The following is a 23,680-nucleotide window of genomic DNA, read 5'->3' as shown; positions in this document are numbered from 1 at the left end:
TTCACTTCACCGGACTCTTCTTCACGTAGACATAACTCTACATCTTCTGAAAGCTGACATTGTTCTTTGATATAATCCGAAAAGAGACCAACATTACAGTTTGTGTTTACATGTAAAACTCGGTCCTGGTCTTTTTGAGAAGTTATGTAATCATCCAACTCTTCTGGAGACATGTCGTTAATAATTAAATCTTCTTCTGGCGGTTTTGTATCTTGGAATTTCACAAAAATATACATTTTGACAAGCTCTTTAAATGAATTTGAATCACAGACAATATACTAGTAAAATATTGGAACTGTGTTTATAAACAAACGGTTGCCATGAAAAATGAAAAAAAATTAGTTAAGGTAGTATTTTATAGGAACCTGTTTTCCTAAAAGTACCTACTAATTTATATGAACATAGTTTGTCGGTACTTGAGTAGAAAACAGTAAAAATCTTAACCATAATGCGGACAACACAAAATTATAAGTGGCTTGTTTTCTAATTGGTTATTTCAATTCATTTACTTGTAGGTGCATTACAAAATATTACATTAAAATATACATTCAGATAATACCATAGAATATAGATATTAAGATATAATAAAAATAACATATAATCAAAAAAAAACCAATAAAATTAGATATAATGTTGTACAAATTCATGTAATATCTTTAGAAAATGTTAAAAAAGTAAAAGAATCTTGCATCAAAAAACTTCGTCAGACGTGAAAAATATTATTGTCCAATTATTTAATATAGATGTAGATCTTCTAACAGGCATAAACATTGATAGGTTGGTCCTGTATATTGGGATGTGGAATAGCCTATGTTTACGCTGTCTAAAAACATAAAAACTAATGCTCCACATAATTTCAGGGTTGTCCACAATACCGCGCAACAATCCAAAGAAATACATAGATACAACATTCTTTCTGGTCTATAAACTGTTCCTTAATTATTTCCTCAAATTATTTTTAAATCTTTTTTGCTAGACTACAAATCTACATTTATAGTATGTACATTTTAATACTTTATTTAAAAACAAAGGGTAATAGATTGTACTTTGTTTACTAGAAGTACTTTTTTGTATGAAGAAAAAAAAATATTTTACACAAATTCACCAAAGTGAAAATAACAAAATGTTATATTAACTACTATATTGCATGTGCATTATTTGTTTTGATACAGAAATGTCTAGTGGAAGAGACAAATAAAGAAAAGGAAATAGTTAAAATTTAATAAAATTAATAGATGATTTGTTGGTACCTCAGAGGAGCATGCTTCGCAGGAAGTGGTGCTGCAGCAGAACCATGTCTTCTGTAGAGAGCTGCGAGGACCACACAAACCACTGCAGCCAGTAAGGCCGCTGTCACCATGAGGCCAGCCAGAACAGGGCTTAACGGAATACTGCCACCTCCGCCTAAAATTAACAGATTACAAATACTTTATTAGATGGATGTGAAATGAAGAAGATCAAGATTTGCAGCGATTTGAGTATGAATCCATGAGCTCAAAATTAACAGATGGAAGTACTGAAGAAATACAGATGTGTCAAACATGGGCATAATTGTGAATAAGTCATTTAAATAATGATCACACTGTGTACGGTACAGTCAATGAAATGTCATAAACTCTGTAAATGCCGTATAACATTAAAAAAAAAAACATAATTTCATTTTTATTTGCACTACAACAGGTCACTGAGTCTAATTACAGTGGTGAATTACAGTATATTATTACACCCAGGTTTGAGAACAATCAAATATCTATGAATCAAACCCAGAACCATCCATGCGTGCGTCAAGCATCTTAGCCACCACACCACAGAACTCTGATATATGTTGAATTATTCATTGAACATATATATATATATTTTTATAGTCATAAATTTCACCTTCTAGGGAGTCATTAAGATTAACAAATTGTAGCAAGATAGAGAGCATTTTAGAAGAGGAAATTTGGGAGTCTAGGCATTTACAAGGCTTGTGACTCCCATATTTCCTTCTTTAAAATATTCGCTATTCCTGTTGTAATTTATTAATCGATGGAATTATTAAATTTCTCTTAAGAATAAATTATAAATAATCACATTTTTGCAGTCATATAATAGGTGTTCATTTTTCTTTATCTGGCAGCTATAGAAAATAATTGAGTATCATTAGCGTCAGAAATTGATTGTAAGCAAGGTCTACCGACCTATTAATTTATATATAGCAAGGTCAAATACAGTTTTATTATATTTTTTGTAAAAGTCAAAGTGGAATTGCAATGAGTACATTTCTGCCAATGTATGCATTTACATTTATTCCTTTTTTGCTAAGGTATCACCTGATTGCGCAGATATGTATGGATGTAAACTACACTTACCAACAAATTTAGCTTGTCCTTTGAAAACAACAGTTTCTATAGTAGCTGGATCACTTCTTCCTTTTCCGTTGACTGCATACATGTTAAGTCTGTAACTAGCTCCTGGTTCCAGACCTTCAATCTCAAATGACGGAGGAGCTCTGAGGCTGCTCACATTGTAACGAAGCTAAAATAAATTAATTCAAATCAGGTTGTTGTTATTTGGAACATAACATAAAAAGTAGGAGACTGAATTAGGAAACATCTTCCGACATTAAGAACAGTAAAAGCCTAAAGGAAAAATACGATTGAGAAAAAGAAAGTGAGAGATGTTTTCATATTTAATTCCACGACAAACGTTTCATCAAAATATTCCGTAGCTTGTCTGGACTGGCATCTGTAGCCTGAAACTGATCATCTTGTTTTCGTTTGAACTGAATCATAGTTCCGTGGTAGTATCAAGGACTCACAGTCACAGATCAGAATCCAGACGTTCAACCTTCAGAACGGATATTAAAAACAAAAATATAGCAAAACACAATAAATGGAAGTGGTAATACACAAGTCTTAGTAATTATAACAAGAGCATAGAAAACAGATATTCTCAAAAAAAAATAAACATATGATTCCAAAAGCCGACATAGGACTAGACCTACTTACCGACCGGGAAATGACTGTGGCCGTAAGTCGACGATAGCTTGACTATCACTTTTCATATTTAAGTTTAAAGAGTCTCATTAATTTTACTACTAATTTCTACACATTTGTTTTTGGATAGCCAGGTATTAGGTATATTTTATTATTGTGTGTTCAGAGTTCAATTTGTGACATGATTTTCAATTGAGTACAGTGTTGGATGGAAATAAATTAATGAAAGGTTTGTGGTTACTTTTAGTCCCGGAAGTTCTAGAAGTTCCATGAGAAAGGATTGTGGCAGACCTCCATCGAAACCTTCCAGGCACTCTACTCGGAGACCATCAGCACTCTGATTGGCCACAGTACAGTTGGACAAGGGGAATGGACGACCTGTAAAATAATTACACCATTTTGTTAAAATATTTAAAAATAAATAGTACTATGTTACCCAAACGGCAAGTATTTAGGAAGCGGTCTATTCTCTCCTTTCATAGACCCCGGGATAACATTGTATTTTTGAAATTAGAGGTGTGATGTAGAAGTTTAAATTAATAAGAATCTACATGACATTCATTTTGTAATAATTTATAAGGACTTGTCAAGTGAGGTACTATTATTATATTATATGATTAATATAGTAAATATTGGTCTATTGACAAATATTTTTTTTCAAAAAGAAACCACCAGACCTCTTTATTGCTCCTCCATTGATTTTATTTTTAAGTATTTGCGTGGCATACACAAATATTATCAAGATATTTACCGGCTGCTACAAGTTGGTAGAGGCACGGCGACCTCTGGTGGCCGACGGCGTTCATGCCCCAGCAGGCCAGGGTTCCGTAATCCATGTCCCCCGCTGGGGTGTAGTTGAGGCGGGACACCAGGCCCTCGCCCGCGTACAGGCGCGGGGGCACCTCCGCCTGCTCGCCCGAGTTGTTGAAGGTCCAGTGGAAGCTGACGAGAGGAGGGTTGGCGTCCACCTCGCACCGCAGCGCCACTGTCTCGTGCTTCAGCGCGCCGAACAGTTGCTCGCTGGGGTCCTTGCACACCGGTACGTCTGGAAAGAGATATACTTTTAACAAACCGAATCAATATTTACTTAGGGCCAGTTGCCCCGAAAAAAATTTAGTTAAAAAAAACTAACTGTTACGTGGTACATATAATTCTGACAGATTAAAAAAAATAAAGTTACTGCAGCCAACTTCATCGTTAAGCTCCACCATTATGCTTGAAATGACAGTGTAAAACAACATGCTATTTCAAAAAATCTGCAGCCGAAGCACGTAAAATTCTTATGGAGACTTACGGTGACTATGCTTCATCGGAACATCACCGAACATGATCATCTGCTCTGCCGCTGCCGCAATACGAGGAGAGAAACGACAAAGTAATTTTGCAGCATGACAACGCTCGGCCAGTTGCAAGGCCCGTCAAAACATACTTGGAAACGCTCAAATCGGAAGTACTACTCGTCCACCGGACATTGCTCCTTTCGATTACCACTTGTTGTGGTCGATGACTCATGATATGGTTGAGCAGCACATCCATTCATTCAATTAAAGTTTAGGAGAGAAAAATGCTTAAAATGATTGATTTTCTTAGGATAAAGGATTTAATCTGCATAATGTTAAGCTCGGGTTTCCTAGGACAGCGGTGCCCGTATTTTAACGGCCGTAGTGAACATTAATGCGGTTGACAGCCGTCGTAACGGTGACTAGAGAGTGGTTTCCTATAAAAATGGTGTTGATAACACCGTTAAAAAATAAAACCACTCTCTAGTCACCACTACGACGGCTGTTCACCGCATCACCGTTCACTACGGCCGTTAAGATACGGGCACCGCTGTCCTAGGAAACCCTAGCTTTAGTAAATATTAGTATTTAGCCATTTACCGACTTTTTATGTCTATCGGTTTTAAGACGTACCCGTCTCTTCGCCAGGACCCGTGAAGTGAGTTACTATAGTCCTTAAAATGTAACATGATTAGAATGACAGTTGTCGGAAAAAGTGACGACATAACTTTGTAGTAACGTCAAAGGAGTTATTTATATTGGCACACAAAAAATCATTTGTATATGACGTGTTAATTATTTTTTTAAATTCAATGCTTGAAACACAAATCGACATTAATATATAAAATCAGCTTTAAAACTAAAATAAACCGAATTATTAACGACGTTCTTACAAGGTTACACTATTTTGCAAAAACGTCAGAGATGGGACAAATTGATGGAATGAAAAAATAGTATTTGTTGTTGTTTATGAAAAAAGTATAAATGTCTAATTTTTGGTGAATAATTGTGTTAAACACACTATAATAGGCTTGTTTTTGCGTTTTTTATATCAATTTTCAGAAACAGAGTTTCATGATTGCATGAAATAACTGATAAAATCGATTTGATCAGTGATCAGTAATTTCCCATCACTAATGAAATTAGTTTGTCAGCTGTCATTCTAATCAAGCTATATTTTAAGGACTATAAAATTGACTACTAATTTAATACTAATATTTACAAACATTAATTAAAATGTTTGACCACAAAGTTAATGCTTTGAATTTAATCTACATTAATTTTCATGTTTGTTTGCCAACACGTGAAGTCGTGGAAAATGTAATATCCTGTTTTAATGAAGATATTTTTTAAAAGCGTAAATTCTATAAAGATATTTAGGTAAGCCACAGTAGGTACTGAAATTGATGGTGTCATAATATTTTTATCTGGTGAGCGAAGAGAATTTATGGCTTTATATGTGATCCCGAATTATTATTCACATTGATAACCCAGCTAATATTTATTACTTTATCGGATTTGGTAAATCTCCGTGACAAATTGGTTTCGGTTGCTCCCATTATAATACACTTGCCATAAATAGTGTATTTAAATAAATTGACAGTCTATCCTCGTAAAATATGTAAAATCTTTGCAACTCTGTCAACATTTAGGTACTAAATGTAAGGATTTTTTTCTAAATGTGTATTTGTAAATGTAATGCCTGTTATCGCATTATTTTGCCCATTAAAATACATAATTTTAGGGGAAGGAGTGCGAATGGGAAAGCCAACGAAAACTGATTACTACTATACGAGGATTTCTTATGTACTGGTGGATTTTTATAAGCTGGCGCGTGCGCTATACTTACACATACGCATTGTGTAGTATTCGTGAATAAGCCCATGGTATGACATCGCACGGCATACGCATTATGAAAATAATCCCCGTCTCTCTCGCGCTCAGACGCGCTTATGAGCGTGACAATAGACAACTATTGCTTTATTGATTGCTATTGACATGGTAATGAAATATACACAGGATGCTTCTGCGTTCGGTTGAATTTCGCTGTGATTCTTAATAGAAAAATATAATAATATGTACGAGTATTAAGTTATAGATTAAAAACACCGGTTTATAAATTTGCAGGTATTTCATGAAAGCAAATCAAGAATAGGTCAATCGACCTACATAATCATGCAGTGATGGCGCTTTCGCAAAACTTACACAAAAACATTTTTAATGTACAGAATACTGATTTTAAAAATCTTGATGTTATAAAAAATCTATTTTGGATTAGAGCGAAAAAAAAACAATTAAGAAAATGTCATATATTTACGAGTATTTATTTTTAAACAAGCATGTTTTTTATTTAATATTTTGGTTCATCATAATAATAATCAAAAGAGTGTAATTAAAATGCACAGTACAAAAAAAAACGGAAAAAATATGGATACACACTTATTAATAAACAATAAATCTTGTTATTTATATAGTTAAAACAATCTACACAGTTTGCATTAGAGTTCTAGAGTAATTGACTATAAAAAAACATTTTTTCAAATTTAAATTGCCCCTTGTTCTTGGAAGGACTATAATTAGTAAAATGCAACATTAAAAAAAAAAATATTTGAAAAATATAAAAAAATGAATCAAAGTATTTCGGTAAATTAATCTTATATTTTCTCAACCCATTGTATTTTTTTTTCATTTACACTTTCCTTTAATCCAACACCGAATTTAAAAAAAGATAGCACATTTGGTTAAAATTGAATCAACATCCTTTAGATTTTAAATGCGTTAGTGTGAGTTTTCTGAACGCGCCAGCTTAAGTTAAACCACCAGTAGTACAACGGGGCTGGTATTCCGAACGCAATTATAGCGCGGTATAGCGCGGTTTTACGTACTAAATACGCGTCATAGCGCGCTGTAAACGCGTTCGGAATACTGGCCCAGGCATAGAATTAGAATAGTCATAGCGCATACGCGCATCAAACTGAATCCGATTAAACTACTCACAAATGAGTAGTATTACGTTTAGGCTATTAGGTGCCTACTCTGTAGACGTCGCTTGGTACGCAACTGCCGATTTAAATTCAATTATGCCGTGCTGTGTCGTTTGCAAGGAATACGGCAGGATCACACTCACAAGCAACATTATTTAAGAATTATTAGATTATTTTACCATCTGTAAGTTTTTTATTTTAAAAGTATGTGGACATTTTGTTAGTATTGCCTTAGGTAGTATTAAACATTATTAATTTACTTATTTACTGATTGATTATTTAATGTTTTTTTTACGTTTTCCGAATAAAAGTAGCTGGTTTTTTTATAGTACAGTCAGTAAAATATATTTTGGTGTAAAATATAACGTAGCGTAACTCAAAATTATTTGAGTATATTGTTCACGGTCTGGTAACATTACGGGGCCACTTCACGCATGCGCGCAGGCGGGATGTCGGGTAGAGGGGGGACTTTTGGACATAGTACGATGCATACCAACTTGTTTCTACGCGCTTTTGGTATATTATAATTCTATGACAACAGGTATCGAGCAGAAATTTGGCATTGTTGTTGGATAGACGACGAAAAACGTATTTTCAAAATAAAAGATGTTAGTTATAGTTACTTATGGTAAACTTACTAGTGGTGCGCAAAATTCCTTGAGGTAAAATTGTGTATCTACCAAAATCAGCGAACTAAAGCAATGGGGAAGTTCAGAGGTATTATCATCGCCATGATTTTTTAAAGTTTTGTAATTTTTGAATTATTCCTCCCGTCCATCACTAGTTCTCATCGGTGAGTATTCCAATACCTGGGCTGGTATTCCAAACGCTTTCTTACACGCTAATGCTCGTGTATTTACATACAAAATTCACGAGAAAAACTGCCGCGAGAGTGGTTCAGAATAGCACCCCTGACATTTAAAGTAGAACCCCGCAGCTGTCAAAATATGATATACCAAGCGTTGAAAAAAATCCCTTCCCGGAAACTGTAAATCTATCACACATGTCTCAGCTATTATTGATTGGTTGATTGATAAGATCTTGTGACGTCGGCGTCGTTCAAAGTGGTTTATTTTATAATTTTTTTCATACATTTTCGAGACACTTCGCCGTACAATTAATGTTCTAATTTTTACCGCGTGTAAGAAAACTTTTTTTTTCCAGCCGATTTCGCGTAGCACTGAACATTATCGTTAACAGCGCGATTGAACTATATGTATTGATTAAACGTTTTTATCCTCTGTACCAAACCAAAGCTTATATTCATGACAAAAATGATAAGGAAATGGGAGTTAAGTCAACGAATACATTATAGTATTTTCGTTGACTTATCTCCCTTTACCTCATCAACACAGAATTATTAGGGGTAACTTATACAGCTGTCTATATATTTTGACAATGTATGTAAAAAAATAATTAGAAAACTATAATTGGTCTTCGTAAACATTATTATTAGTAAATTATTGCCTTGTTTCTGAAATCAAATGTATAATGTTTGGTTTTGTGTACGTAAATTAATTTTTGTTTCTATCATTACTTTTTGTATCTTCTTATTTTCTCTTTGTTTTTCTTTAAACAACAATTAGTTTTATATTTAACTCAATAATAGAAATTGTAACAAATTATAGGAATTGGTCTGAAAATTGAAATATTTAAGTAAATAATAAGAACTTAAGTATTTCGCTTTAAAAAAAAATCATTATTATAACCGAAATTTATTTAACTAAGCAACGCAATTATCTTTAGATATATAATTCCTCTGTACGTGTGATGTCACTGAACTCCTTCTAAACGGCTTAACTGATTTACGTGCGGTTTTCAGAGACATATAGATCTTTGCGCTGTGCGTGTTCGTAGATATTAAAATCTTCAATCTAATGTGTAAAAAAAGAAGTAAAGAGCATAAATGTTTTATTCATCGATCTACCAGGGTTGCATTCGAGGAGAATGCATTGACAAAAAAACGGAAAGATTGTGTTTTTTTTGTGTGTACCTAAATTTGTGTTTGTGTTTGTTTTTGAATGTTTACAAACATCATTTATTTTTTGTGGATCTCAATCAGATTCTTTCCTTTGATTCCTTATAATTTCCATTCATTTATTTCTTTTTACTGGATTTTTGGTAATACTTAAATAATATTAAATTCAATGCATACACGCAAATAAAAAAATCGTATTCCTACATAAGTACACCCCTCTGTTGGTGAGAAGACCGGAGTTTGACGTTTGCAAAAAGAATGCCATAAAAAATATTTATTTTATGTTTTGGAATTCAACCATAAACAAGTACCTACTTAAATTTAATATTTGAATATTAACAATTTTTAGTTTTGGAATTCAATCATAAACAGGTACCTAGGTACCTACTTATCAATAAAAAGTCTTTTTCCAAGGCAAGCTAACGTTCGGGCAGGACAACGTCTGTCGGGTCAGCTAGTTTTGTATAATTTATGAAAGATGGAGTTCTAATAATTGAGGATATATATGAAGAATTATACCAATGCTTACTTACAGATTGAATGTATTTTATGTATCCTTGTTGAACTTCAAAATAAAATAAAACATTGTTTTTTAAAAATAATATCTGTTAACTTAAAATAAAATAATGTTTACAAATGACACGTTTGATAAAGAATCACTCTCAATAAACAGTATAACAAGCGCTGCTAGTTTTTTCTGTCTAAGTTGAATGTATATCATTGTTCACGCTTTTTAATATCGAAAAAGACGTTTCGTGAAATTTCGTCACAACAATCTGTAACTGTATCATAATAATATTACTTTGTCAAAACGCGCCAGTTAAAATATGATTTTCTTCCACAGCCACTTCATTTTGAGCTTTCTAAGACTTTGCGTCCTATATGGCAAACCAGACTCTGATTCTAACATTCCCCCGGAGCGAGACCCCAGTAGCGGAAATTATAATCTAAAAATATGTAAAATCATTAATAATCAATTGATAAATATCCGCAACATAAACAATGTATGCTGGACATCCATTGCATTTATATAAAAATAATGTATTATTTTGAAAAAGGAATATTTGAAATGAACACGGCATTAACTACAAAACATAATCAAGCTAGGATGTGTATGCTAATGCCGGAGTTTATTGTTTTAGCACACTGTAATTGGTCCATTGAACATATACTTTTCCGTAATAAAAATATCGATGTCTGCCATATTACCAATTCAATGAGTTCTCGTGACGAAGCATTGTTTGGATATTTTTAGTCAATATGGTGGAACATCCCCGTGAATGGCGTCATTCCGCCAGAAATAAATATCAGTTATTTTATGGTACCGATTCGAATTTGATTACCTTTTTATGTATTTCCCGATTGAACACAGCAACGGGAGGAATAGTTGTTGCAATCCGCATAAAACTATTTCCGACCTAATTGTATTTTGTCACACGAATAGTTCGCCGGGGAACGAATCCGAGGGTTGTTTGTTTTGTACTTTATTAGTTGTTCGGTGAAAAAACGTTTTAAAAATAAAAAGGTTGTACCGACTTTTACGGCGTACGGGTAAAACAAAAAGTTTTTCTTAACATAAATAGATTATGCCGATAGTAATATTAATTATTTATTCTAATCTGTTATAATTTACAGCAATTCCATTTAAAAGGATATTCTAACACTAAACTTGTGGAATCATCTTCCATCCACTATTGAAAATGTTTATACAGCGAATCATTGATGCCAATTTAATGCTCCTAAAAGTTTGCTAATATCCGATTCGTTAATATTTCTAAAAGTAAAAGCTCAAAATCATTTCTTCAGCAGCGTTTTCATTAGTGGGACACGGAGGTTTTTACATGTTTTTTATTAAATGTTATTAAATATTGTATATAACTACTTACCGACTTTCCTGTGTCTACCGGTTTTGAGACGTACCCGTCTCTTCGTCAGGACACCAATTAAACCAATATGCAAAACCAAAAATTTAAAACCAACACGACATGCATTTTAATAAGCACATGAACTGATTAGGACAAACATGCACCGAAGATAGGACCATCCAAAAACCCAATAAAGCGCCCAGTTTTATCTGTGGTCTTAAGATGTACGGTGTCGAAATAAGAAAAATAATTTTGAAAAACGGAAAAAGTACTGTCTCCGAAAATTTCATTATTAAACTCTTTTAAAAAAATAATAAATCGGTTCAGTTTTGGGGTGTTAAATATTGAGAAATCAGTAGTTTAATATTATTCTTGACTATCTGTTTCCGGCTGTAATGGTTGCGCTTCTGTCTACCATGGTTTTGATGATGATGAAAGTTTATCTCATTTCTCTATTCCGTTTTATCATCATCACATCAATCGTTGCATCAACATACCCGAGCGATCGAACCGACGTGATGTAATCGACTTGTTTATTTGCGGCGATCAGAATCCATTTCTCCAGAACTTCCCGAATTTAAATTCGCCCGACCGGAAGCAGAAATGGCGGCAAACGCGTTGTAGAAATGGCGCGAAAGTACACCGAGCCGCAATATAATATTATTCCGCGCGTAAAGCAGGAAGCGGGCCGGATGTCAAACCCTAGACGAGAGGACGTCGAGAAAAACGGAAAATGGAATAATGAAATCGAAGGCTCAGCGTCGAAAAATATCACTATATATATTTAATGTTTTTTAAGCGGATTCGGTTGTTTTTTCTTTGTGACGCGTTGATTTGCTTGTTTAAGATTTGCAGTTTTAAAGGAGTAGGGGAGTGTTCGGACTAAACCGGACGGAATGACAAATTCTAGATATAAATCAAAGCTGCCGCTCCGCTCATTCCAGTGGACATTGTGAATGTGGCCATGTCCATCCGGGATTAGACAGTCACACGGGATGAGAATCAAACAGTATGTATGTGTCTCCTACGTATATGTCTTTAAAAAAATAAATTCTTGTTATATTGGCTACACACACACCAGTGACGGCATAATTATTGCCGTTGGCATTGTTTTTATATTAAATTAAATTTTTGTAGATTGGCGGGTTTATTGCCAAATGGAAATAAAAACGGAATAAAATACATACTAAAATAGTACTAGCAATATGCGTGTGTAAATCAATTAATATCAATGCTAGTATTCAGTAGGAAAAAACGAAATAAAAAGAGAAAAAAAGGAGACATTAAAAAGGAGAAACAAGATTTTTCAGACGGGAATTGAACAAAGCTACCGTAGAAACATCTGTGATCGTGAATGGGAGATGATTTCACACTCGAGCCGCATGGTCAATGGACACTAAATATTAGTGATGGGCCGAGTACTCGTTTAATACTCGGTACTCGGCGTATTCGGCGTTTTTATTATTACTCGTACTCGGCCGAATAACTCTGTTTAAATGACAAGTATTAACTCGGTTTAACAAAAGTAATATAATATTTTGGGAAATATAATGAAAACGTAAATATAATGAAGACGTTCATTAATTTTCGAAACCCATTATCTTCCACTTGGTTGTCAATAGCAATCATTTGAGCGACAGCTTTGTGGATTTATTTAGCCGGCGAATCATTTATGTCCCATTTTGCCGCAAATGACTCCTTAAGGCTTTGTTGCACCTTTGTTGCATTCGATCCCGACGACGAAGTTGAAGCAGCCGCCTCGCGATTTTGGGATCTTTCGGATAGAGGTTCATTCTGTAAATCTTTTAACTCTTCTTTGTGTTTCATTTTAATGTGGTTTAACATCGCCGTCGTAGAAGCATTACGTCCAACACTACTTTGTGAAATCAAAGAATTGCACAAGGAACATTTCACTTAGGTTTTATCTTCTTCAACCTCGTCGTAAAAATGTCAAATTCGCAATATTTTGCGTGAACTCATCTTCTCAACAATTTCTGTACACGAGGAATAATGTTAATCAATGATTAATGCAATTTGACGCGCACCGAATGCTATTTTGTTGTAAAATAACAAGCCACTGATTAGCCGAGACGGGGCGGGAGGTAGAGTGCCGCGTGCCAGTCGTACGCAACTTGGAAGCACCCGCGGACCTGTTTAAATCTGTTTTCGTGCCCCAAACAAAATATTTGATTGATTCAACCGAGTTATTCGGCAAAGTATTCGGTTTGGCAAACATCAAACCGAGTAAAACTCGTACTCGGTAACTCGGCAAAACTTGTACTCGGCGCATCTCTACTAAATATAAAATGCGTTAAAATTGTTCACGAAGGTATAGTGGATCGTTAGGACGTTATGACAGCTCCACTCAAATTTTTATAGTGTTGAAAACCGTTAATATTTGAAACAGTTAGATGAGAATCCAAGATTTTATGTTAAATTAGGTGAGTATTCCATCAACGAAATACAGAGCTTTTATAAAGAAACGTTATCTCCACACGATTTCGTAACCTAGCCGAGTTTTGACAGTTAACAATCGTCAGTAATCAACTTATAACATCCATTCCTGGTGAAATTAGTTTCTTTCTTATGCATGCTGACACATTTAACTAAAAAAAAACCAACTTATGAAAAACTATAGTTATTAGGTATTAAATTATGTTTTATATGAGGAAATTGTAAAAGTTAAATAGAAAAACACATACCAAAATAATATTAAAATTCCTAAATTCCGCACAAGTCATGGTCAAAATAGCTTTTTTTCAAAGGTGTAAAAAAATTATAATAATCTCCCCAATGAACTAAAAACTATTAAAAAGAATATATCAATGAATAAATTTAAAGTAAATCTAAAGATATTTTTTGAACACGCATAAAAACTGCATTGACTTTTTATTAGTATGAATGTACTATTGATTTAAGGTTTTTTAAATATCTTATGTTTTTATTTTTTTCTCATGTACTCGTATATTCAAAATTATATAAACTCTTATGAATAAACAACTACAACAGTGTAAGTCACTCTCCAAGCACAAGAGTTAGTCTCTTTTTTTGGAGAGTTACAGTAAAAACATTTATTAGATGTATAAAAGTAGATCTGTATAGAATTAAAACAAACATGCACCTTTTATGAAATTTATTAATAAAAATATAAAAAATTCCAAAACAGAAAGATAATAACTATTCAAACTACAGTAAAATACGAAAGAAATACTCTAAATTCATGAACCTAAACGCCATAAAAATACCGTATTTTGTGGATGACAAGATGCACCTTAAAATATATCTATGAATTTTAAGACAAGAAAAATTTAAGACGCACTATAATATTTGGTTGAATTTTCAGAGTAAGAAAGTGCGTCTTATGGTCCGAAAAATACGATAACCTTAATACTGCGAAATATCGAGCCATAATCGGCAGAACAACGTAAGCGACAAATAATGAATTGTGCAGCAGATTTTTTTGTTCCATATGTATTTTTTATAATGATTCGGTAAATGGGATTATAATGGTTGGATGCTGCCAATAATGAAATGGCAGCTAAATTGTTTAAATTCCTTCGGCTTTTAAATGTAAATATTGTGTTTTTTCATTTTATTTACGTATTGTCGACCTCGTGATGTAATGGTCAGCGCGTTTGCCTACCATTCAAGAGGCCTCGAGTCCGATTCCCGACATGGTTGATATAAAATATTTAATGATATAAATATTATTTATAAAATATTTTTAAAAAGGGTGTTTCTACACTAGTGTATTCATTATAGGAAGTGTAGTAATTCTAGAATATTTCATAGTCCCTGGACTGGTACCTGAATCGTAAGACTGATCATCTCACCTTCATGTAACAAAAATGATCAAGATACGCTGAGATAGGTGTACCAATGCAGTGCCCTATGCACCACTAGAAGCGGAAAGGGAATAATAAATAATAATAATCATGGAAACTAGACAACAGCTATAAATCCACTGTGGAAAAATACAGTGGCCATCGCGTCTGATCGCGTTTCTCTTTTCTACCGGGATTTGGAAAATTGTGTTTTTTTATCGTGCCGTGCGTTAGTGCTGCGCCGTGCGTTGTTAGCGCCAGGTGGCGAGTCTAGAAACGGGAATAGTTGTTTCACTGAATCCCAAAGGCTTTAAACGCTTCGATAGCTCTGATTAATGCCTCCGCTGAGTACGAAATTAAAAGAGAAAATATTTTTGTTACTGCCCACCCCTAGTCCGCCGAAATAATATATTTTATCTGGAGATATATTCGGAAAGGCAATCTGTTAAGTAACCTTTAGATTAATTATTTGTTTACGCAGTTAATTTAATCTGAGAGTTAGGGGAAATTCTTATTAAGTTCATACCAACAAGAATATTATCCAACTTTCCGAATACCAAATGTAAATACTACCTACCTATTGACAGAATACATAGATCTTGATGAAATTTTAACGGCTTTTTCAATTCTATCATATAGAATCTCAGGTTTTTAAAAACAATACATTGAAAACACCTAAACAAAACTCACATTGATTTTTTTAAAAAAAATCATATTTTTCTGTTATGGTAGCAACATTAACAAAAAAATGTTTTATAAAAATACAAATATTTGCGTTCGATTAGTTTACACATATGTTTAAATTTTGGGGGCAATTTTCAACGAGTTGTAAATAACTCTCTATGAGAACATAAGAATCAAGTTGTGGTGGAGTGGGGTCCCACGGGACCTCAACTCAGTTATAACTAACTAACTAACTAACTAACCATCACGCCATTTCCCCAGAGGGGTAGGCAGAGAGGATAGAACGCCACACCACTCTGTCCTGGCACACTTCCTTTGCTTCCTTCACATTCATACATCTTCTCATGCACGCACGTCGATTATTCCGACTTTTCACATGACCAATTTCAAGAATTTGTTGTACTTGATCATGCCATGTCTTTCTCGGCCTTCCTCGACTTCTACAACCAGACACATTCGCATCATAAATCTTTTTAGCCGTTCTTTCATCATTCATTCGCTCCACATGACCGAACCATCGCAAAAGACCTTTCTTAATTTTGTCGATAATGCTTAACTCAGCCTTGCATTCTGCTCTAATTTCGACATTAGGGCACCTATCATACATTGTTTTTCCGCACATTCGCCTGAGGGATCGCATTTCAACAGCATTCAGTCTACTTTCGTCCCTTTTTTTCCAACTCCATGCTTCGCTTCCATACATTAGGGTTGGTACCAGAACTCCATTATGAACTGCTAATTAGCCTCTTGCGATAGACACTTATTTGCTACGACAGACTTTAAGGCACCATTAACTCTGTTACCGGCACTAACCCTCCTTTCAATATCCTTGTCCATATTTCCATCTCTAGTAAACATACTACCCAGATATACAAATTCTTCGACCTGTTTCAAACTATCTCCATTTACTACAATCTTACATTCAGTCATAGTTACATTTCTTTCAAAGACCATGACGTTCGACTTTTGCACATTCATTAGCAAATCACTCTCCTTGCACACTTCGTAAACCTTTGTAACCAAGGATTGCAGTTCCTCTTCGCTGTCAGCTAGGAGGACTGCGTCATCGGCGTACAGAAGGCAACTGACAGTTAGATTACTCATTTTCGCTCCCACATCCATACTTTTCAATCAGTTCTAAGTTATCATAATTAGTAATTAACCCCTATTCTGTTTTTTAGGTTGAATTTTACTCTTTGACATCTACTTTAGAAACTTCACTTGTCCTTTCGAATGAATTTTCCCTTAAAATTATTTGATTGTACTGTACTATGTGTTTTTTAAATAAAAAAATAAAGTTTTAAAAATATTACCAATAAATTTCAAAATTTATTGTCCTTTGTTTTTTTAAATCTTGTGAGAAAATGTGAGATGGATTTATTGTAAAAAAAATATATAATTTAAACATAATTATTTTAATGAAACAAATATTACAAATCATAATAGGGAACAGTTTGAACATAAAAAAATATAAACAGAATTGATCAATAAACAACTTTTATTTCATTATTACTCCCTGGCGTTTATTTTTTAATTTTAATAGTTCAAATTTATCATTAATATAAGATTATGTTTGTTAATATTTTGATAATTTTATGTTTTTTTTCTAGTTATTATGTTCTATCTTCCTTCTAATATTTTACTGCAAGTTTCTCTTTTCTGTTAAATAGGTTATCAGGTTTTGGTTTTTTCTGTTAGTGCCTATTTCAATTTATTTTGAAGTTTTGTTAGTTTAGTTATATGTTTATTATTACAATTAATATTTTGATCTTATTCTCGTACTTATATTTTTGTTGTCTATTGTTTGTATCTATATTGTTATTCCTTTCTGTTTGTGTTGTTTTTATGTTTATTGTATATTTATGTAACTTGTTTTTGGCCGATGTTATCATGTTTTGGTAGAAGGCCCTTAAAAAGGGACAAAAATGCGCAAAATGCGTTTATGTAGTGGTTTATATAAATACATATTATTTAAATTATTTTCCAAATATACGTAACTGTTTTTTTTATCTGTCTCTATTTAAAATAAGAACTTGTTGACAAGCCGGTCACGCGGTTAACAGGTTTTTTTTTTTAATGTGTGCTTATTATTTTTTTTATTTTATTGATATTTAATATCAATATTATTATTCCAAATATATTTCAAGAATTGAAAGAATTGAAAAAAAAAAAATTGAATCACCTAAACTATCGTCAATATTTACATTTCAGAAACTATGAAGAAGCTCAGTACCTTACAATCTAGAAGAATCATCAATGATACCGTTTTCCTTTACAAAATATGCAATAACAATTTAGATTGCCCTCAACTGCTTGAGAAAATTAAAATTCGCATTCCTCAACGTACAACTCGGCTGCAACAATTATTTTATGTTGGTATTTCAAGGACGAATTATAATAAGAATGCATCTTTGCCCAGAATTTTAAATAATTATAACACGTTTTTTGCTGAAATAGATATATATGTCTAACTGTAAACAAATTTAAAGAAAATACTAAAACCCTAATTAAAAATTCAAATTATTATGTAACCTAACTGTACCTACCTAATATTTTAATTTTTGCACACTTTAATTTTGTAATTATTTTCTCTTGTTTGAAAGAAGAAAGTAGGGAGGACTGATACTTCGTATGGATCCGCCGGCGAAATGAGTTTTAAGTCCGAGTAAACAAAAAACTTTTTATTTATTTTATTTTTTATTATTTCATTATTACTATGATATTTTATTTATTTTTTACGCGTGGAATGATGCGAAGTTATTATTCCAATGTACGCTTTTTTTCTTCTTTTTTTACAATGTATTTAGTAATGTATAGAAAACTATAATTGGCCTATAATTTTTGTTTATTTGTAAATATTTTTTTTTGCTTTAATGGCTGTTGTTTTCTTTTAATAAATAATAAATACTTACATCGGATTATAAGGGTGACCGGGTTGCTGGTTCCCTTTCCTTCCGTATTGGCCGCTAGACAAGTGAAGTCTCCCGCAGTCCTTCTGTCCACACTCTGGAGCACCAAGCTGTGGTCACTGAGTATTACTCCGGCAGATATGTTGTGGTGGATTTCTTCACCCTGAAAAGAAAGGAAGAAATGGCATATGAATTATCGTCAATTTATTGAAATCATCTCCGGTACAGCTATAACAGGTTTTGTTATTCAATACGCTCAAGTCTAGACTTCCATATTCCCTTCTCAAGAATGTTCTCCATCTCAATTGTAATATCACAGATCTGAAAAAAAAAACAGAATTTCCAGGAGATCCAAAAAACTTATATGAATTAAAAGACTATCGAAAATTTAGTAATTTGATTTAGGTAGGCACTGTGTCTACTTAGGATATTGGACAAAAAAAGTTTTTTTAGTGCAACTTCTATTTCCCCGTTGTTGAAAGTAGTTGTAAATGGTGTAAAGTTGTAAATATGTTTAATTATTATATGTATATATTATATTAAATACTAACATACTAACTTGTACATATAATATTACTAAAACATGTGTATATATGTAAAAAACAAAAATACTCGACACTGGCCAGAACACCCGAATTGAGAAGTGAAAAGGCCAGGAAAAAAACGAAGAAGAAGAAGAAGAAAGTTTATTGGCTTGTTTATGGATCTCTTTTGAATTATTGTTTAAATAGTTCTACATTATCTCTGATTGTTTATACAAATGAATGCGGTATCGCTCACATGTGATGCGCTTGAATAAAAACAACGCGCTGGAGGTTTATAGTGCCTACGTATAATAGACTGATATTTAACACTTCGCGCTTAGCCAAATGAGGGAACAGAAGTATTAGTATCTGGTGTAATACGGATCTTGTATTGTTCTCGAACAGTGCAAGCGACGTACAATGGCTGCTGGGCCGATGCGATGGCAAGGGTAAATCTATTGACATTTAATATGGAAAGCGTAATAATTTAGCGCGGCGTATATGAGATTGCAGATGTGCACTGAATATTTCAAATAATGAAATAAATTTGACGAATATCTCAACTGTCATTGGCTGATTTAAGTTATTACTTTACAAATTGTGGAACATTCACCTATCTGTCTATAGGAATTTGGCTCCCATATGAACGGTTTTTTTTTCAGAAACCTCCATTAGCTAATTTAATTTTTTTTTACAGGAGACACAAATTTTTTTTTTTTTAAATAAGAGTTCAGTGACATCACACGTACAGAGGAATTATGTATATATATATATAAAGAAGGGTGGGCAAATTGCCTTAAGGTAATTTCTTTCAACCTACCCAAACCGTTCAGTTTGAGAAAATAACAAGTACATGGTCATATTGAATCTAACGATTTTATATTTATTATAATTAACACTATACTATGAAGTGAGGAGAGGGGATGGAAAGGAAAGAAGAAGGATAAAGGAACAACTTGAATATTTAGACAGTGACATATTAATCTTGACTTTAATATAAATAAAGAAGGGGCGTCTCTAACATTAGTGAAAAGATTATTCCACAACCGAGCAGCTACTACTGTGAAAGAGGAGGCAAGAAAATTAGAGCTATGAAAGGGTATTAAAATGGTTCTCTCGTTACTAAAACGATGAGATAGTCCATGTTGTGATAGAGGTTGGAAGAGCTCTCTCAGATAAACAGGCCAAGTGGTATTATTTAAAATATTGTAAAGAAGTGATAGAATGTGAATGTTTCTAGTGTGAAAACACCCTTTTAAATAAATATTTCGTATCAACCATTTCGGAAATCGAACCCGAGACCTCTTGCATGGTAGGCAAACGCGCTGATTATTACACCACGATGCCAACTCAAGATATGTATATAAAAAGCAAATAAAAGTATGGAAGAAAAGCAGATTAGTAATTTTTTGCTAATCTCGAACTTTAAAAAGATTGACAACCTCGTCCCTGTCGATGTGCATTATATTGCTTTTTATATTATATATTATTATATATTTTATAAAGTTCTCTCTGATTACGGGTGCGAAAATTAAGTGAGGCTTTCTCAGCGGTTGTACTTCTCACGATAATTTTCAATTATAGGAAGTTGAAAGCCATCATTGTTCTGCTCCAGCGGTCCTTTGAGATTGTGAATAATTGACTTGAGATTCACAATTACCGCTTTTAACCGAGATCAATAATCTTAAGTGTTAAATTAAATCCAATTCGTATTAATTATTATAATCGCGGTTCAAAAAGGTTCATTAAAACACTTTTAATACTAGGGAAAGAACAGTATAATTACCGATAGTTGTAGTAGGAGGCAACGTTAGCAGTTCACAATAGAGTCCTGGTGCCGACTCATACATATTTAATTTATTTGAACATTTTTATTAGGTTGAATACATTTTAGTACTTTAGGTAAACACGCGTAATGAGCAAAACTGTTTTACATAATTAAATTGATTTATTTACAAATAGGTATATATACGCCCAATGGGTATTTTTAAGGACATATTTATTATTATTTATACATAGAAAATTATTATAAAGGAAAGTCGAAAGACACAATGGTATATAGTAGACTTGGTGGGAGTGAAAGCGGGAGAGTGGTGTTTATAATTGAATTTGATTAAGTGATTGTTTGAAAAAAGACAACTTGTTATCAAAGAAATCAAGACTTGAAGGTTTTTTTTTTTAAAGGAATAACCCGCTAAGCCTCTATTTTGCGGCTTGTCAGCAGGTAGGATAGAGGATTTGGAAGGAAGCAATGAAAAATACACCACAACACCCAGACCAATTGAGGAAAAAAATATTTCTTGAATTTTTTTCTTGCAACTGGCGGGAATCGAACCCGCGACGCCAGTTTCACAGTCGGCCGTCTAACCAACTACGCCACGGCACGGTTTGTTGGCAGACCTAAGAATTCTGGGCATAGGGGAATGAAAACCGTAGTTAGTTCTATGGTTATCGGTATGAAAGAGTAAATGATAAAATATAACAATAAAATAAATATGAAAGAACTTTTTTTTTCGACGTACCGTTTTCAAAGCTACACAATCTTCTTTATCAAGGTATAATTAACTAATGAATTACATCTTGTTTTGTTTTTTTTTTTAAACATATTTCTTTTTTTAAACATGTTTAAAAAAAATCTTATATGGAAAATACTAAAGTTTAATTTAAAATAAATAAATTTCGATATATACGTTTTATTCTTCCGTTTTTTCTTCTATATTTTGGTCATCTATGTGGTTGTTCTCGAGAGAGCGAATTCTCGGGAGTAGAAATTTAAAATAAATTAATTTATTAATCTAAAATAAAATATGATGAGATTGGCAAAAAAGAAGAATGTACCCCGAAAGCTGTCGAAATGTGATCTCTCAAGTATCTGCGTCGTAAATCTATCTACGATAGGTGCACAAATGTCGTTATTCGTGCATCATGTAAGGGTAGGACTGAGGAACAATGAACAAGTCCACTCTAACGAGTCCACTCTGCCAGGAATCGAAGCTAGGACCTCAAGTATACAATGAAATCACCCACCCCTTTCCCGAAAGTGTTAATAATGACTCGTATCTATCTTAAATTTCGTATATTCACTATGAATTTTTGGTAAACCAATCAAGCGAAAATGAAATATTTCTTTACAATCAAACCGCAAAAATAACAAAACATAGAAACTTTAAAAACTCAAGCGAAAATGAAATATTTCTTTACAATCAAACCGCAAAAATAACAAAACATAGAAACTTTAAAAACTTTTGTTGTACTCCACACTGCAATGATGTCAATTATTGAACTCAAGTATAGTGAGCGAACACGCCCAACACTGCACAATGAGGCGGAATATTTTTCACTAGATTTCCCTTCTCAGGAGACTTATTTAAGAGTAGCCATCGAGTCTAAAATACTCGTTCAGATTTCTGGTTCTATAGGGCAGTAGTGGCCAAACCGTGGCGCATGCGCCAAACGTGGTGCATTGAAAGATCATAGGTAGCGCATTGCATTCTTGTGGCCATTATTTTAAAATAGGCACCAAGACGTAAATTAATTAATTGAATTCCGTGATTGAGGTATTCATTTTCCTCTCATAAGCGAAGTAGTTTCTATTCCTATCTCTATTTTATAGCCCCGAACGTAAATGTAATAAGGTATAAAAGTTTGAGTTGTATGGCGCATCTGAACTTGTATGAGAAAAAATTGGCGCATCGTATACAAAATGCTGGCCACCACTGCTATAGGGTGACTTAAAAATCAGCATTTTTAGTTAACCTCCAATTTTCCTCCATGAACTCTTTGCTACGTCTTGATGGATTCAAATAATATTATAATGATTTGAATGCACGACTTGTATTTTTGTATCATTCATGGAAAGTATATAAAAATATGTTTTTAGTGGTTAACTAAAAACTGCTGATTTTGAAGTTACCTAGTTATAGTATATACCCCACGATATGTTACTTTGTTGATCAAAACATTGATTGAATGTAAATTTTGGATAGCTAATACATTTGATTTTGCTTGCTGAATCTCTCGATACGCTGTAGCTTCCGGTTCCAATGAAAGTGCGGCAAATGAAACCTCAGTCGTTGGGTGTGTTGGTATGGTGGCGTCGGCGTCGCGCGTTGGCGTCGCGGCGCAATGCTCATCGCGCGTTCGATAATTAGTTTAGCTTAAAGCCGTTGTTTGTCGCGGCCGATTTCCAGTAATCATCTCCTGCATTGTACCCACAAACAACAATGGTCATCAGAAACCGAATTAATAGACCGCGCAATGGGTGACCAGAAACTTACAACCGATTTAATCGCCAACGATTGCAATAAATTAATCATTATTATTATTTATAAACTATATGAGTCATATTTCAATATATATACGAGTATATTCGTTTTATTGTTACATAGTTTTACAAACAAGCGTTTGATAAATTCTATCTGAAATTATGAGCTACGTCCGTTTTTTCCAAATTTAAAAATGAGCACTAAGAGTAAAAACAAAATAGTAAAGGCATGTTAAAGTTATACTTCATTAAAAAGAAAATTGTCTGCTCTATAAGATTTTTTATTCGTAAAACCAACATGCGCATTTATCTTATATATAAAACAAAACAAATTACAAATAAGCCAATTATTACAGGTTTTCACAAGTAGTATCACAGTAAGTTAAAAAA

At 33.3% G+C, this 23,680-nt stretch overlaps 1 protein-coding gene across 1 annotated transcript in view; it reads right to left on the bottom strand.

The window, feature by feature from the left end:
• Positions 1-23,680, bottom strand: part of side-IV (sidestep IV transmembrane protein) — a gene marked incomplete at its 5' end in the record, with an annotated part of 129,095 nt that overhangs the window by 4,873 nt on the left and 100,542 nt on the right. Inside the window, 5 exons of the mRNA XM_088233867.1 lie at positions 1,251-1,404; positions 2,352-2,517; positions 3,220-3,356; positions 3,730-4,023; positions 18,506-18,665. Coding sequence (XP_088089993.1) covers positions 1,251-1,404; positions 2,352-2,517; positions 3,220-3,356; positions 3,730-4,023; positions 18,506-18,665 — 911 coding nt within the window. The remainder of the gene's footprint in view (positions 1-1,250; positions 1,405-2,351; positions 2,518-3,219; positions 3,357-3,729; positions 4,024-18,505; positions 18,666-23,680) is intronic.

This window comes from Micrasema longulum, unplaced genomic scaffold (assembly GCF_059751315.1).
Source record: "Micrasema longulum isolate JH-2025_06_02 unplaced genomic scaffold, ASM5975131v1 h1tg001159l, whole genome shotgun sequence".
Classification (NCBI taxonomy): Eukaryota; Metazoa; Arthropoda; class Insecta; order Trichoptera; family Brachycentridae; genus Micrasema; species Micrasema longulum.
The sequence above is the reverse complement of the archived record's forward strand: the minus strand, read 5'-3'. Positions and strand labels throughout refer to the sequence as shown.